The sequence below is a fragment of the Geotrypetes seraphini genome, chromosome 2, assembly GCF_902459505.1.
Source record: "Geotrypetes seraphini chromosome 2, aGeoSer1.1, whole genome shotgun sequence".
In the NCBI taxonomy this organism is placed as follows: Eukaryota; Metazoa; Chordata; class Amphibia; order Gymnophiona; family Dermophiidae; genus Geotrypetes; species Geotrypetes seraphini.
The window spans coordinates 444,399,500-444,416,298 of NC_047085.1; the positions used below are offsets into that span (position 1 = coordinate 444,399,500).

Below are 16,799 nucleotides of genomic sequence, written 5' to 3' on the forward strand. Positions count from 1 at the left end.
CATGGATAAGTGTAAAGTGATGCATGTAGGTAACAAAAATCTCATGCACTAATACAGGATGTCCGGGACGATACTTGGAGACACCTCCCAGGAAAGAGACTTGGGAGTTCTGATCGACAAGTTGATGAAGCCGTCCGCGCAATGTGCGGCACCAGTGAAAAGGACGAACAGAATGCTAGGAATGATAAAGAGGGGATCACAAACAGATCGGAGAAGGTTATCATGCTGCTGTACCGGGTCATGGTGCGCCCTCACCTGAGGTACTGCGTCCAGCACTGGTCGCTGTACATGAAGAAGGACACAGTACTACTCGAAAGGGTCCAGAGAAGAGCGACTAAGATGGTTAAGGGGCTGGAGGAGTTGCCGTACAGTGAAAGATTAGAGAAACTGGGCCTCTTCTCCCTCGAACAGAGGAGATTGAGAGGGGACATGATCGAAACATTCAAGGTACTGAAGGGAATAGACTTAGTAGATAAGGGCAGGTTGTTCACCCTCTCCAAGGTAGGGAGAACGAGAGGGCACCCTCTAAAACTGAAAGGGGATAGATTCTGTACGAACATAAGGAAGTTCTTCTTCACCCAGACAGTGGTAGAAAACTGGAATGCGCTGCCGGAGTCTGTCATAGGGGAAAACACCCTCCAGGGATTCAAGACAAAGTTAAACAAGTTCCTGCTGAACCAAAACATAAGCAGGTAGGACGCTAGTCTTTGACCAGAGGGCTGCCGCATGTGCGGACTGCTGGGCAGGATGGAGCCCGGGTCTGACCGAGCAGTGGCAATTCTTATGAAGTTTTAATGTTAGAATAAACCTTTATGCTATGAGTAGTCCACCACTTCTTTTGTATTTCCTGGGGGGCGTGTATTATTCTGAAACCTAGTGGGGATAGATTAAGTAAGATTGGTGGTTTTCAATCTTTTAACCATGTTTTGGTTATACATATTATGCCCGCTTGTGTACCTGTTATCAGGTCTTTTAAGATAAGGGTATTGTTACAAATTGAGCAGGCATTTAGGTAGAAGCATTCTATTGGACTATAATGCAATTCAGGAGGATTGGTTGTTTTGTATGGGGGGTTTTTTTTCAGGGAACCATAGTCCCTGATTCTGTGGTTATTAGATAGGTGGGCTTTATTGCTCCTGTTTCTTATGATCACTTCCGGTGTATTATGGGGTTCAGGGGAGAAAATGGTAGGTGTTCCAATGGTGTTAATCACTAAGGCAAGGTTATTGTGTTCCGTTCTGGTTCATCCCAGGTTCTATATGATTGTGATTGATATGACCAGAATAGTTGTTTCCATTTTATCTCTAAAATGTGGTATTTGGTTATCTGTTAACTTCAAAGATCGCTAGTGTTGAAGCTGGTGATAAGGTGTGTAATTCCAATGGTCAGTCCTAGTTATTGAATGTCTTGTTCAGGTTCCAGGTGATCTCTCAATTACATCTCAGAGGTTGCCGAGGCAGGGAGAAGACTTAGTTTATAGTGGCCTGGTGGCTGAAATATTTTAGTTTGTTCATCTTTGGTCACTGCGCAAAGAAGCGTGCTAAGGCATGCACATTTGGTTTACATTTTAGGTGAAGCACTGAGTGGTGATGCATCGCTAGGTACATCACCCTAATTAGCGTCACATTGCAGAGCATCGAGGACAAAGTGATTCTCCCACACTGGCCTGACTCACTCCTTGCCCCAATGTTGTTAGAGAACATTGGAGAGAATGCCACGGCCATGAGCTCTGATTAGTATGAAGCAGTTTTAAATTTGAAACTGGTGTCACACTGCAGAGAATTGGAGGTGGAACGATTCTCCCACAATGGCCCAACTCACTCCGTTCCCTGATGCTGGTGGAGAGGATACCACAGCCTGGAGCTCCAGTTAGTATGCAACAGCTTTAAATTTGAAACTGGTGCCTCTGTATCATATGTATTTTACAGAAGGCTCTACATTCAGCAATAGTTAACAAAATATTTTGGAAAATGTGCATCTACTTACCTGAACATTACCTACCTAGATGCTTTATGGAAAAATCAGGCTTCAGACATCAAACTAAACATATCAACTCAACATCAGTGCCGCAGTTCATAGAAACATGATGGCAGATAAAGGCCAGATGGGCCATCTAGTCTGCCCATCCACAGTAACCATTATCTCTTCCTATCTCCAAGAGATCCCACGTGCCTTTCCAATGCCTTCTTGAATTCAGACACAGTGTCTGTCTCCACCACTTCTTCCAGGAAGACTGATCAATGCATCTACCACCCTTTCTGTATAAAAGTATTTCCTTAGATTACTCCTGAGCCTATCACCTCTTAACTTCATCCTATGCCCTCTCATTCCAGAGCTTCCTTTCAAATGAAAGAGACTTGACTCATGCACATGCCACATAGGTATTTAAATGTCTCTATCATATCTCCCCTCTCCCGCCTTTCCTCTAAAGTTGTTGAGATCTTTAAGTCTATTTCCATATGCCTTATGATGAAGACTATGCACCATTTTAGTAGTCTTCCTCTGGACCAACTCCATCCTTTTTATATCTTTTTGAAGATGTAGTCTCCAAAATTGTAAACAATATTCTAAATAAGGTCTCACCAGAGTCTAATACAGAGATATCAATACCTCCTTTTTCCTACTGGCCATACCTCTTCCTATACCCCCTAGCATCCTTTTAGCTTTTGCCGTCACCTTTTCAACTTGTTTGGCCATCTTAAGATCATCAAATACAATCACACTTAAATCCCGCTCTTCAGTTGTTCACATAAGTTCTTCACTCCCTAAACTATACCTTTCCTTTGGGTTTTTGCAGCCAAAATGCATGACTTTGCATTTCTTAGCATTAAATTTTAGCTGCCAAATTTCAGACCATTCTTCAAGCTTTGCTAGGTTTTTCTTCGTGTTATTTACACCATCCGGGGTATCTACTCTATTGCAGATTTTAAGAAGGCTGGTATAACCACAGTTATGTCGACATTTCTATTGTTGTGAGTTTAAAATTGTGACAGCCAATTATTGATCAGTATGTGTAGGAAGTCAGTAGAAGAGAATGACACGGTGGCGGTTTAACCGCAGCCACCGCATTTAGCCACGGGTAACCCGCCAAAACGGGGAACGAAAACTAGCAGTCGCTGCGGGGACGGGGACAAGGCCATTCACCGCCCCGTGGAGCATTGAATGGTCTTGTCCCCGCAGTGAGGCATGAAGGATCGCGCGGTCCCCGCAGCCCACACTCGCCTGCCCAATCGATCCTAGTGATTAGCCAGATCTCTCCCTTCTCCTCACCTTAGTTTGTAGGTTTTCTTTTTCGGCAATCCGCACGCTATCAAAGAGCCGCGCACCCGCTGCTGCTCAGTTTCGATCTTCTGCTCTGACGCAACCGGAAACAGGAAGTTGCAGCAGAGCAGAAGATTGAACACTGAGCAGCCACGCGTGCGCGGCTCTTTGGGAAAGCGTGCAGGTCGCCGAAAAAGAAAGCCTGCAAACTAAGGTGAGGAGAAGGGAGAGAGTTGGCTAATCACTACGATCGATTGGGCAGGCGGGTGGGGGCTCTTTGGGAAAGCGTGCAGATCGCCGAAAAAGAAAGCCTGCAAACTAAGGTGAGGAGAAGGGAGAGAGCTGGCTAATCACTACGATCGATTGGGCAGGCGGGTTGGGGCTGCGAGGACCATGCGATGAAAACGGAAAGAAAAACCCACAGCAGGAAAGAAAGGGAAGGACAGGCAGGTGAGCCAGATGCTAGAAGCAGGGGGGGGGAAGAAAGAGAGAAAAAAGCTAGATGGGGGTTGAAAAGAAGAGACACACTGGTATGGAAGAGGAAGATAGGGGAAATCTGGACACAGGAAGGTAACAGAAAGAGGGGAAATTATGTGCATGGGGCATAGGGACAGAGACATAAAGGGGACATGCCATGGGGATGGTATATGGACACAGGGGGGGGCAATGGCAGATACATAGGGGAGATATTAGAAATGGGGAAAATAGGAGCACAGAAGCGAGATGGTTTGTGGGGATGGGACAGGGACCGAGCTCACAGGCTCCAGTGGCTTGCACAAATTACATTGTAACGTGCCATGAAAATAAGAGGGAGGAAGGTAGATAGATAGGCCACACGAGAGGAGCTGAAGGGTGGTAGAAAGGAACAGATGGTAAAGGAGGGAGGGAAGGGTGGTGGTGGAAAGGAATAGGACAGACATTGAAGGAGGGTGGAGAGGAACAGACCCTGAAGGGAAATGTGGAAGGCAGAATGGGAAGAAGACAGATGCCAGACTATGGGGGAGCGGAGGGAAGAAGATGGGTGCTAGACCAATTGCTAGACAGTAACAGCAAATGGAAGACGCAGAGAGAAGACACACAGTGGATGGAAGGAATTGAATGAGAAGATGTGGAAAACAGAAACCAGACAACAAAGGTAGAAAAAAAATTCTATTTATTTATTTTTTGCTTTAGGATAAAGTAGTATATTAGTTGTGTTGATAAAAATTTATAAACAAAGCCCTGCCAGCTGAACATCTCTTTCTCTAGTTCAGCAGCCAGAACTTTAATTTATAAGAAAGGAATAAGCTAAATATTACAGTACTAAGGCTTATATGGATGCAGCGGTGACGGGGCGGTGAATGGGATGGCAGGGGCGGTGACGGGGCGGTGAAAGGGATGGCGGTGATGGTGACGGGGCAGTGAAGGGAACAGCAGTGACGGGGCGGTGCAGAGGATGGTGGGCCGGGGACGGGGACGGGGCGGTGGCGGGGACAGATTTTTTCCCCGTGTCATTCTCTAGCCAGTAGGTCACTACCACTTTTAGTGTGTTTGAAATTAGCCGCCATTTTGTTAAGCAGCATTAAGTGCGACTGGGAAATGCCTGTTGATATGTTAAAAGCTTTTTGTAAATTTTATATTTTGAAAGAAGAGTTCAACATACATTTGAAGCTGACTATGCTTTATTTTACAGAGTGAAGGCAAACTAGAAGCAGATGAATGTTTCCCTTAAGCATCTACAAGAGCTGTGTTGGAATTGCAATGCAGGATTGCAAGAGACAATGAAGTTTTGGCTACCTCCAAACCAAGATAAATGAAATTACACAGATTATTTCTGGATAAATGTTATATCAAGGAAAAGAAGGAGGTTTTTTAGCTGATGATTTAAGATAGGAGAGCTTGCTTTGTTATAGCTACTCCCTTTTCCTGCCCCTTTAACAAGATTTAATCATTCCAGAATTCAATTTTAAGTATATATAAAAAAGTAAAAAAGTGAATAGTTATTTTTTTAACTACTATTTTACCACTTTTATAACCCAAGGCTTACAATCTATTGACCAATTTTTTCTCTACTGGGATAGGTGACAATTGATATGATAAATTAAATTAAAGCTACATGCAAAAAAATAGACAAGAATCTTCTTCAGTCTTAATAAATGGGTTACACTGTTCATGCAAGTGTGTGCGTTTGCATGTCTTTTAGCCTTAACATGTCCTCACCTTCAGATTGGGTTTTGACAGTAGTTTCAACAGTTCTCTGATCTCAGTGCTCAATGGTTTGCTCTGCAGCTCCTCAGCCAGCTAAGGGAGATTAAAGTGATAAAAAGTACATTAGCAAAAAAAGCATTGTTTTTACCTAGTGCATTGGTGACAGCAAAAAATAAATAAATTATGTCCAAGGTTATTACTTTCCAGTATGCTCAAACAGAAGCCAAAATGAAGAAAACAGTTCATCAATCATTACTCTTTTGACCCTCCATGGATACGATTTAAGCCAGGTCTTTCAGCTCAGTTTAACTCGTATCTGGCAATTCGGCAGCCAGATCACATTCTGATTTACTGCAGAAAGGGCAAATTCCCAGCACTTCATTCAGGTGAACAGTCCTTTGTGTGCAGACGAAAGGACTGCTTGTAAAATGACTGGATCAAATTTTGACACTTTACAAAAGAAAAATTTTTTGAAGTAGTACATTACTTCCAAAAATACTACAATATTTATGCTGTTTAGCCCAAAGGTAGAGAGAGAGAGAGAGAGAGAGTATTACCCCTATAGTGCAAGCAGCATATGCTCTTATGAAGTTTACACACACAAGGTAAGTAGTTTAAGTGCAAATCTGACAGACATAACATGGCCCATGACAAAGAAGTTGTTTATGTACCTCTTCTGTTCTCCCCATACAAAAAAAAGCTTTAATGGCAACATCAGGGGCTTGCATTTAATATTTCTACTTGTCTAACTACTCTGGCAAAATTTAATACGTCTATATTCTCCATCTATCCTCAAATTTAAAATGTGAATTCTAAAATAATTGCAGCACTGAAACAAGTAGGTTTATCAAATTGTGTATAATTCTATTTTTTTAACTTCTTTTGTATTGGTTTCACCATAAAACCATCTGATTATCACACAACCCCCCCCCCCAACCAACATGTTTGTTAAGACCATCTCCTGGCCACAATGCCATTTTAACATCATAATACAAGACATAGCTTAAAATCCAACACCCTACCCCAGTATCTTAAAATTAGGTACCTCCATAGCAAACCTAGAATACTGGAGCTCCACCTATTTGCAGGCACTCCAGTTATCTTTTTCAACTCATTTAACATTGCATTTCTGGCCTTTTGTGGCATCATACTCCAAAATGGTTCCCACACTTTTCTCCTTAGATTCCCACTATTTCTGTAAAAGCCATTTTCGCCACCATATCATCTGAAATAACTACACTCTTCACAGGACAAAGGCAGCACATGAAATTAGAAGGGAAAGTATAAGGTGCAGCTAATCCAAACATCAAGTTTCAAGTTTTATTTTTGTTTGATGAAATCGCTTGTTTAGTTTTACTAAGCGAGATACAACATTAATAAAAAATTTTTAAAAAGCATGTATTTAAACATATTGTTTAAAAGTTAAAATAATGGGTTAGACCAGTGGTTCCCAAACCTGCCCTGGGGGACCCTCAACCAGTCAGGTTTTCAAGATATCCCTAATGAATATGCATGAGAGAGATTTGCATATAATAGAAGTGACAGGTATGCATGGATGCAATAAAGACACAGGGTCTAGGGAGTAGGTCAATGTAGTTCCCACATCCCCTGGCAGGTACTTGATGGTTACTATACAGTTCATGCATACCACCTTATCAAGATTGCCATACTATAGATCTACAAACCAGGTTCTCCCAAACCTCCCTGAAGTTCCCATAATGGAGGTTTACTCACAGTATGCAGTGCCAGACTATCAGGAGCTTTAAAAGCATTAGAATGGAGGAAAAGGATTTTCTGCCTCAGAAACAGCTCCAAATGAACCAGACTTGAAATCTTTGGACTGCCAGCCAGCCAGACACAGACTAAGACCTCTGCCCCCTACGAATCCTCATCCATGCAGTCGAGGACAGGAAAGGCAGCCTGTGCTTTGAAACCCAATTGGGTTTCACTCCAGATGCATACAGCCTATGCTTGAAATCCTTGACAAGGACATTGGTAAACAGTCTCTCAGGGGAAGGGACCCCGAATCTAGAAATGGTGGTACATTGCAGGCTGGCTCCACAGATCCACCAAAGTTTCTCTGTGAAGCAGCAGTCCGGCACCATGGGACTGCGTCCTTTCCTCCGACAGGGGACCACCAGGAATGGGTCTCAAGGCACTGAAGGCACCGAGAAAACAAACTTTTAAGAAAAAAAATAAGAAAAAGAAACAGAGCAACTGCAAAGGCCTGCACGGATTGCTTGCAGAAATTGTAACTGGATATGTTTGCTAGCTCTCAGGCTAAGGGGGTGGAGAATGTGCTCTGAAAAGTTTGTGGATTTCTTCAACTCCCGGATTGTGAGTTGGGATTGAACACCTAGCATATGAAATACAGAAGGGACATAACAGAATATGAACCAAGAAGAGTGCATAAGGAGATTAACCAAATGTAACTCTCTCAAAGACACTGCCTAGCTGGGAAGGCAGAGGTTCTCAACCTAGTCCAGCTTTCAGGATATCCAGATTGCATATGCATGAGATAAATTTGAATTCTACCTCCAATATATATAAATCTATCTCATCCACTTATACTGTGGATATCCTGAAAATCTAACTGGTTGGATGTAATCTGAGGACTGGATCGAATGATGTGAAAGAATGGCTCGTAGACCTACTGTTAAATCTTTTTTTATTGAAGGTAATCGTAGATGAGCATAAGAATAATGGCTCTTGATATGCCTCTTTTTTATGATCAAACTAAGGCTTTACAATGCTTCTTTTTCAGCAGTTCCTAAGCCCATGGAGGAACATCCTGATCGTAGTGTCTTGGTAGTGCCAGACCGTTTCCATTTTACAATAATGGGCTGACCATACCCCAAGGAATACCCAATCACAATGAAATTTCCTTATAGCCTTCACTCAAATCTGTAATTTTCAATAACTTTATTCCAAATTTTCAGCAGTTTAGTGTTCCTGTATATTTAAACATAGTAGATGACGGCAGATAAAGACCCAAATGGTCCATCCAGTTTGCTCAACCTGATTCAATTTAAATTTTTTAAATTTTTTCTTCTTAGCTATTTGTGGGCAAGAATCCAAAGCTGTACCCGGTACTGTGCTTGGGTTCCAACTGCCAAAATCTCCGTTAAAACCTACTCCATCCCATCTAAACCCTCCAGCCCATCCTCCCCCAAACGGCCATATACAGACACAGACCGTGCAAGTCTCACTATATAAAATCAGATCCACTATATAAAACAGGAACAAGCTCTGAGATTAAATGGGTCAGACCACCCAATTAATTCTACCATCAAAATCCTGGGTGTCATCTTGGACCAAAGCTTGACTTTTGAAGATCACACTAACTCTCAGGCTAAAAAATGTTTTTTCACTTTATGGAAACTTCGTGCCATTAAACATTTTGGTTTCTTCTCTTTTCGACTGATCTTAAGAATCTTAGACTATTGCAATTTATATAGAAACATAGAAACATAGAAATTGACGGCAGATAAGGGCCATATACTTGGGATCTTTTAAGAAAACCATCAAATGTCTGAGAATTGTTCAGAATGCTGCAGTCCGTCTCATCTATGGTCTCAAGAAATCGGATCATGTAAGCTCGTATTAGAAAAAACTACACTGTCTGCCCGTGGAAACAAAGGTTATTTTTAAGTTTGCTTTTCTTTGCTTCAAAACCATAACCATTGGTTCATCCCCAATCTATCCATCTCATCATTTTGACTTTCCAGGCACAGCTTGTACACGTGGTGCCTATTTGTTCGATTTCCCATCCTTGAAGGGCTGTATCTACAAGAGATTCCTCGATAGAACATTATCATTCCAAGCAGGCAAATGGAATAAATGTTTAACCAACTTTATTTCAATCTTTTAGGAAATTAATCAAAACTTATCTCTTTGATAAATTTCTCTGACTCCATTTCTGCTTTGATGTACTTCTAAAACACTTCCAGGAAAAATTTGATTAATCTTACCATGCTAATGTAATTTTGAAAGTTTTTTGTAATATTGCTGTCTGTATACTGTCTCTTCCTTGGTAAACCGCTCTGAATTGTTTGTGGTATTGCGGTATATAAAAATTAAGTTATTATTATTATTAAATAAATTCTTAATTCAGGGGTATTCAAATCAGCTCAGTTACAAGGAGTGGACATAAGTGGTATCTGTAACTTACTATACATCTCAAGTCAATTTTTGGAAACTGAGTTAGTTTGGGTTTGCCATGAAAATGTGCAAAGACCTAGGCAATCAATACTTTGTAGTTTCCTATTTATTTTTTTTGACTACTGTTCTTTTTTCTGACCACTTTATTATGTGCATTATGGGTGGGGAAATTTTCTAAAGTATACATTTAACAGAGCTGATATTTAAGTTTATATTAACCAGGGAGCCCAATAACTAGCAATTTTGCATCACAATGAGTAAGGATTAATGTGCTCTAGATATTCGGACAACTGAAAAATTCTTACATCATATCTCAGGCAATACAATAAATACAGTATTTCTAACAATTTTTGAAAGTGAACACACATTTTCAGTGCTACACTTGGCCCACTCCTTAATACACAGCAGGCTGGATTCTGTAAATGACACCTAAATAGGCGGCATCTACAAAAATGAATGCCAGCTATGTGTCAATCACGCTTAGGCACCATTAACAGAATCACGGTTAATGATGCCCAAGGAAAAACTCAAGACGCCTGCAATGTAGACCAGAATTTTACTGGCCTACATTGCAGATGTCTAAGTTCTTTACTGAACTGCACCTAATGGTGCCTATGTCTCGTTCTGCCCCTAACCACGCCCACTTAGGTGTTAGGCACCATTAGGCATCTTGCTGTAGAGACATTACTGGCACCTACTTTTTTTTAATGAGTTTCTAATCAGTTTCAAATGATGTGGTCAATTACCATGCTCATTAAAGCCAATTAAGGGCTAGATGCACTAAAGTCAGCGATCGTCGCTAAACCTGTTTTCACAGCTTATTGGCTTGATCAGTCCTTGCTTTAGGCTCCTCCTTCAGTATCCTAGATAAAGAGGGAGGTGCCTAAGGCCTGAATGGCTAAGATGCCTAAGGCCCCACCCCTTGGGAGGGGTCTTACGCGACAACCAATCAGGGTCTTTGGCCCCTCCCCATGCAACACATGATGCACCAGGGAGAGGAAGGCCCATCATTTAAGACAGGTGGGCCCGAAGCAGGAGCCTCAGAGCAGGCTTCCTGCTTCCAACTTTTTTAAAAGGCATGGGAAGGTTCGGGGGCGGGGGTGGGTAGGGGGCGCCCAGTGGCAGTGCAAGTGAGCATCTCTCCTGCCATTTTATTTAGTTCGGGGGGGAGGGGGGGGCAGTGGCTCAGGGATGCCTAGTGCAGGGGAGGCCATGGCACGGGGATGTTCTGTATGGCAGGAGGATGTGGGTATCCCTCCTGCCTATTTTTGGGGAAGGGGAAGGGATTGGTTCAGGGGAGTTAGTTGCACGGAGGGCTTTTTTCTTTTTTTTTAATGGGGAAGATTGTGCGTGTTAACACACACAACATCAGTGCCATTTAAAAAAAAAAAAAAAGCCCTAACAATGACAGGAGGCTGCTTCCCCTGTCACTGCTGTTAGGGCTCTGCACATGTGTCAATCGACTGCTGCTTGAGAATCGGTCAATAGCGACCCAGTTGGTATCTTTAGTACATCTAGCCCTAAAACAATTAAGTTAGGAAGCGTTAGGGTGCCTACTGCTGCCTAACCTATGGTGTCGTTTATAGAATATGGCCCAGCGTGCACAGATTAAGCTGTTAGACTATTTTGCTTTAAGTATGGGTGGCTAGTTAGTGTTAAAATGAATCATGGCGTTAAGCATATATCTATGAATAAAGGAAATATTTCTGATAAATGAAACACAAAGTAGTTTAATTGAATAAAAACATTTTAATCAATACATATGATAGGTGAGAGTAAAGTCGGTGTGCTAACCAGTTTTCTGAACAAGCCTCCAAGAAGGAAAAAAATGTAGGCATCATTTTTACCATTTTTATGGTTTAAAGGCATTTGTACTTGTTTTTGAGACTAAAATTGTGTATTAGTAGTTGGGTAGCAACATATCCCATAATTGTGCGGGATTATTTATATACCTTAGTTTACTCTATAGTACTGTAAAAGACGTAATAGGAAAAGTGTTGCACAGTATCTTAATGTTCTAAAATTTGACAAATTTAAACATCAATACCATTACCCTATGTTGTACATTAAAAGGACACAGTTATGTTAATGGTTTACTGGGTCGGGACTTCAGGGGATTACACTTCTCCCTCGGTATTCGCTGGGGATAGGGGCAGAGCCGGACTGTGAATTGAGAAAAACCGTGAATATCTTCTCGCCCGGCTCTGACCCACCCCCGCCTCCCTCCCACCTTCCCCCCGGCATCCCGGCCTTACCTGGTGGTCTAGCAGGCTTTCGGGGAAGGAGCAATCTTCCTACGCTCCTGCCCCGTGCAGATCACCAATAGGAAATGACTGCCGTGAGTTCCCGTAGTCTCTCGAAACTATGACGGGAGCTCACAGCAGCCATTTCCTATTGGCGATCTACACGGGGCAGGAGTGTAGGAAGATCGCTCCTGCCCCGAAAGCCTGCTAGACCACCAGGGAAGGCCGGGATGTCAGGAGGAAGGCTGGAGAGAGGCGGGAACGTGGTAAAATATAGGTTCCCCCCCAAAAAAAAAAAAAATTGCAAATATGTGAAACCGCGAGTGTGGAAACCGCAAATGGAGAGGGGAAAGTGTATTCAAAATCACCAGTCATTCTAGTCAAGTACTGGTAAAAATGTGTCCATTACTCAAAGCTGTGTATCTTTTATCAATGCTAATGTACTCACTATGGAATGCTATTTAAACTCAGCTCATCTTTTCACTTCTTACATTCTCCCTAGGATTAGAATCGGTGACTGTAAATTCACTTAATGACATGAAAAACAGTATAAAATATTCACTGCCTTATACATCAGACCCAAAGTTTAGCCCAGAGTTTGACATGAAGTTGCAGTTCATAAAGTTCAATACATAAATAAAAGATGTATAAGAACATAAGAAATGCCTGCACCGGATCAGACCTGGGGTCCATCCAGTCCGCACATGCGGAGGCTCAGCCAGGCGTACCTGGGCGAATTCCTTAATCATTTGTATCCCTCAATGTGTCCCGCAAGAAGATGTGTGTCCAATTTTACCTTAAATACTAAAATGGTGGTAAAGACTATCATATTTGTTATGGTAGCAACCTCAAAGTTAGGAAGCAATGAAATGATATATTACTTTGTTTTTCAAAGAACAGAACTCTGAAAACTGAGATTACAACAGGAGACTGCATTCTACTAAATTCAGAGTTTATTAGACATCACTTTATCCCTTTTAAGCTTGATGTCAGTCAAGGAATATAAAAATGTATAGAAAATTCAAATTACAGTCATTAACTAACTAAATGCGGCTTCTTTTTGGTTAATAAAATTATAATTTCAGGAAATGAACTACTTCTACATTTCCTTATTTTTTAAATTTGTTATGAAGGTAATTTGAAATGATCATTAGCATATACATAAATCACTATTGTACTATTCTTCTGTAGCAAGCCCTTATTTTGCAACAACCCATCATTTGTTATTTTCTTGTACTGTCGGTGCTACCACATTTTCCTTTTGTCTTTATTTTTAGAAAATTTCTTCTCTGCAAGGTTTTCAAAATATTTGCTGGTTGACAACCTCTCAAACTATCTAGAATACTCTTTTTTCTTTTTTCTTTTTTTTGTTTCTATTAGGCAGCTACTATCAGAGCAAAGGGATGCCTAGGTGCAATGTTTCCAGAAAAGTTAAGTAAAAAAATCAGATGCCATCAGTTACAAAAGTCACAAGTGATACACCCCCCCCCCTCCCCGCAGACAGATTTAGTGTCAGATCTCAGTTAAGCGACACTTACATCAATAGCCAAGGCTGATGCACCTTGATATAGGGGCACAGGACTGTGACTTTCATAGTAATGCAGTTTTTCATGAATCTGAAAGATAAGTACATAAAAAAACAGGATTAGTGAGTAACAGTGGAATAAAGCTGATGATACCTCATCAAGTTAGCAGATCGAGTGAATGTCTGTAATAAAAGGCACATAATTATGGAAACCTGCAGACACCAGGCACATGCTAATGTCATTCATCATTAGCTTCTCTGTTAAAGTGCTAAATACATGAGAGCAGATGGAAAAAATGTATGGCACTTGGACCAACCCACAGAATAACTAAACCTTAGTGAAGATTTTTTTTTCCAGTCTTTCATATCCACATTACCAGCATAAATATTTCAAAATGTACATTAATCCCTGGGGGGTAAGCCACTTAATACTACTCCATTGAATCAGGTATGTTAGTCAGATTGTGAGCTCACCGGTATAGATAAAAAGAAATACTTGAGCACCTGAATGTAAACTGCTCAGGCTATATGCGGTGTATAAATACTATAAAAAAACCAAACCAAAAATCACCACATAATCTCTCTTCCCCCTGCCTGCCTGTCTTTCTATCACCCCTTGCCCCTCTTTTTATTTCTGCCTTTCTTTCTCTCTCCCCCTGCCCCCCCCAAGCCATCGCGCCTATTTCTCCACTTTCCCGATTCTTTCCCTGCCCCATAAGCCACTACGCCGATTTCTCCCTGCTGCTTCCACGACCCAGGCCAGGCATGTACAAGCGCCAGACTCACAAGACTTCACCTCTGACGTCAATTCTAATGTCGGAGAGGAAGCTCCAGACCAGCCAGGCAGCAATTGGCTGGCCCAGAACTTCCTCTCCGACATCAGAATTGACATCAGAGGTGAAGTCTTGTGAGTCCGGTGCTTGTACGCACCTCGCCTGGCATGGGGAGGCATGAAGAAAAAGATTGCAAAGGCAACGTGATCAACTCACATTGCCTTTGCGATGTACTGGTCAATCGCAATCGACCATTTGGGCACCCCTGCTGTTATGGTATCCTGACCTGAGAAAAGGGGTTTAGTCCCCCCAAAACTGCCTTATTTCCATTTCCTATTTATAAACTTTAATCAATACAGTTACAATACTACTTGATTCTACGTAAAGCAACAAAAAAATTTTCTATCTTTTGTCGTTTCTGCTTTAATCATCTTCTCTTCTCTCTCTTCTTTCTATTCAGCGTTTGTCCTCGCTCCCTTCCATGCAACATCTGTCTTCTCTTTGCCCCTTCCACCCAGCCTCTGCCCTCTTTCTCTCTAGCCCTTCCATCTACTATCCACCCTCTCTCTGCCCCTTGCATCCACTGTCCACCCTCTCTGCCCTTTCCATCCAGTGTCCGCCCTCTCTCTGTTCCATATGGCATCGTCCCTCTTTCTATGTCCCTTCAATAAACTGTATATCCTGTGCCTTTTCTCTCCTTTGTACATGATTCATTTCAGCTTCACCGCTTCCCCTATGCTATGGCATCTCTCTCTTCTCCTTTCCTTCCTTCCTTCCCACTCCACCCCATGGTCTGGCATCTCTAACTCCTTCCCTTCTCTCCCCCCATGCCCTGGCATCTCCCTCCTCCCCCTCCCCGCAAATGCACTGACATCTCTTCACCCCCCCCTCCATGGTCTGGTAGTTCCTTTCCTTTCCCTCCCTCCCTTCCTCCCATGGTCTTGGCATCTCTTGCCTCTCCTCTCCCTTCCCTGTTCTTCCTTCTCCCCTCTCTCTCCACAATTTGGTGCTGCTGCAGCAGCACTTCTCTTCCCCTCCCCCCTCCCCAATTGGGTGCAGCAGCAGCATTTCTCTCCCCCCCAATTGGGTGCACCAGCTTTTCTCTTCCCTTCCCCCCCAAAAAAAAATTGGGTGCAGCAGCAGCAACATTTCTCTTCCCTTTCCCCCAAAAAAAATGGGTGCAGCAGCAGAACATTTCTTTTCCCCCTCCCTTCCCCCATTCGGTGCAGCAGCAGCATTTCTCTTCCCATCCCTCTCAGCTCACACACCCGTCGACAGAGTCGCTAGGCAAGTTGTAAGCTTCCCTCCATCGCTGACCTATCTTCCATAGGTACGCGACGGAGGGAAGCTTACAACTTGCTGCTTTTACTTGCTTCGGGCCTTCCTCGTTGCCGGGTCCTGCCTACTTTCTGTTTCCACGAAGGCAGGACCCGGCAGCGAGGAAGGCCCGAAGCAAATAAAAGCAGCAAGTTGTAAGCTTCCCTCCGGGGCTCTAACGTGTGCATGCCGGCTTCCCTTCTCTTCCCTCCAAAACCAGAAGTTACGTCCCATGGTGGGGGGGAGAGAAGAGAAGGGAAGCCGGAACGTACATGTTAGAGCACCGGAGGGAAGCTTACAACTTGCTGCTTTTACTTGCTTTGGGCCTTCCTTGCTGCCGGATCCTGCATTTGTGGAAAAAAAAGTAGGCAGGAACCGGCAACGAGGAAGGCCCGAAGCAAGTAAAAGCATGGGAAGGAGCATCGGCATTAGCAGCAGGATTCGCTGAGCGGTCATCTAAATTAGCTGGGCGGAGCACCCGGCTAAAAGGGGAGAACACTGGGACTAATTTTAATATATTTTTTTACTAATTCAGAGACCATAACTCCTTTCCTCAGGTCAGGACAGGGATACTGTAACAGCAGTATACTTTACTGACCTGAAGAAAGAGGTTTTAACCTCTGAAAGTTGAGTGAAAAATATATTAGTCCAATAAAATGACAGGCACTAAATTTTCTTCCCGCCATGCCCCAAGCCTCCTACCCATATGCAAAATATAAATTGGTGTGCTTCATAAAGCCCTGCCAGCTGAAGATATCTTCATCTAGGAAAGAAAGGGGGATTTGTTCAGAGATGTTTGGAGGTTGCATAGAAGAAAAACTATATACTGGCACTGGTATGGTAATCTTTGTTGTTTGTTTTGAATTTTAAAATAAAAGATTAAAAAAAGAAATAAAGTGGAAATAAAGAAGTAAATAAGAAAATGGGTAACAAATGGGGGTGGGGCAGGAGGCGGGCGAGGCATGGTAGGGTGGGGGAGGGGTGGGGCAGGGGGCCCCTGTGTACTTGTGTGCCTAGGAGCCCTGACAAATTAATCCTGCCCTGACAACATGGCATATATACACTTGTTGATGGAAGTTGATTAATGAAAACAAACATCTTTTATTATGCAAAAGTTTTGAATGCATCAAGTTGGGAAAGTAAATTTTATACTATAAAATCCAACTGTTGCCTATGACAGAAAAAACGGCAGGGATATGTTCTGGTTTTTAAAAAATCTGATTTTTATATGAACTACATAGGCTTTTTGGGGTGGGGTTTTGTGTTGTTTTTTTTAATACATATCAGAAGTACACAGAAAATATGCCCCAGTGTCTGCAAAATCTATTTCAT

At 42.5% G+C, this 16,799-nt stretch overlaps 1 protein-coding gene across 1 annotated transcript in view; it reads right to left on the reverse strand.

The window, feature by feature from the left end:
- Positions 1–16,799, reverse strand: part of MPP7 (membrane palmitoylated protein 7) — a 348,547-nt gene that overhangs the window by 261,692 nt on the left and 70,056 nt on the right. Inside the window, exons 3-4 of the mRNA XM_033931438.1 lie at positions 13,391–13,468; positions 5,461–5,541 (exon numbers count right to left, since the gene is read on the reverse strand). Of these exons, the coding sequence (XP_033787329.1) occupies positions 5,461–5,541; positions 13,391–13,468 (159 nt within the window). The remainder of the gene's footprint in view (positions 1–5,460; positions 5,542–13,390; positions 13,469–16,799) is intronic.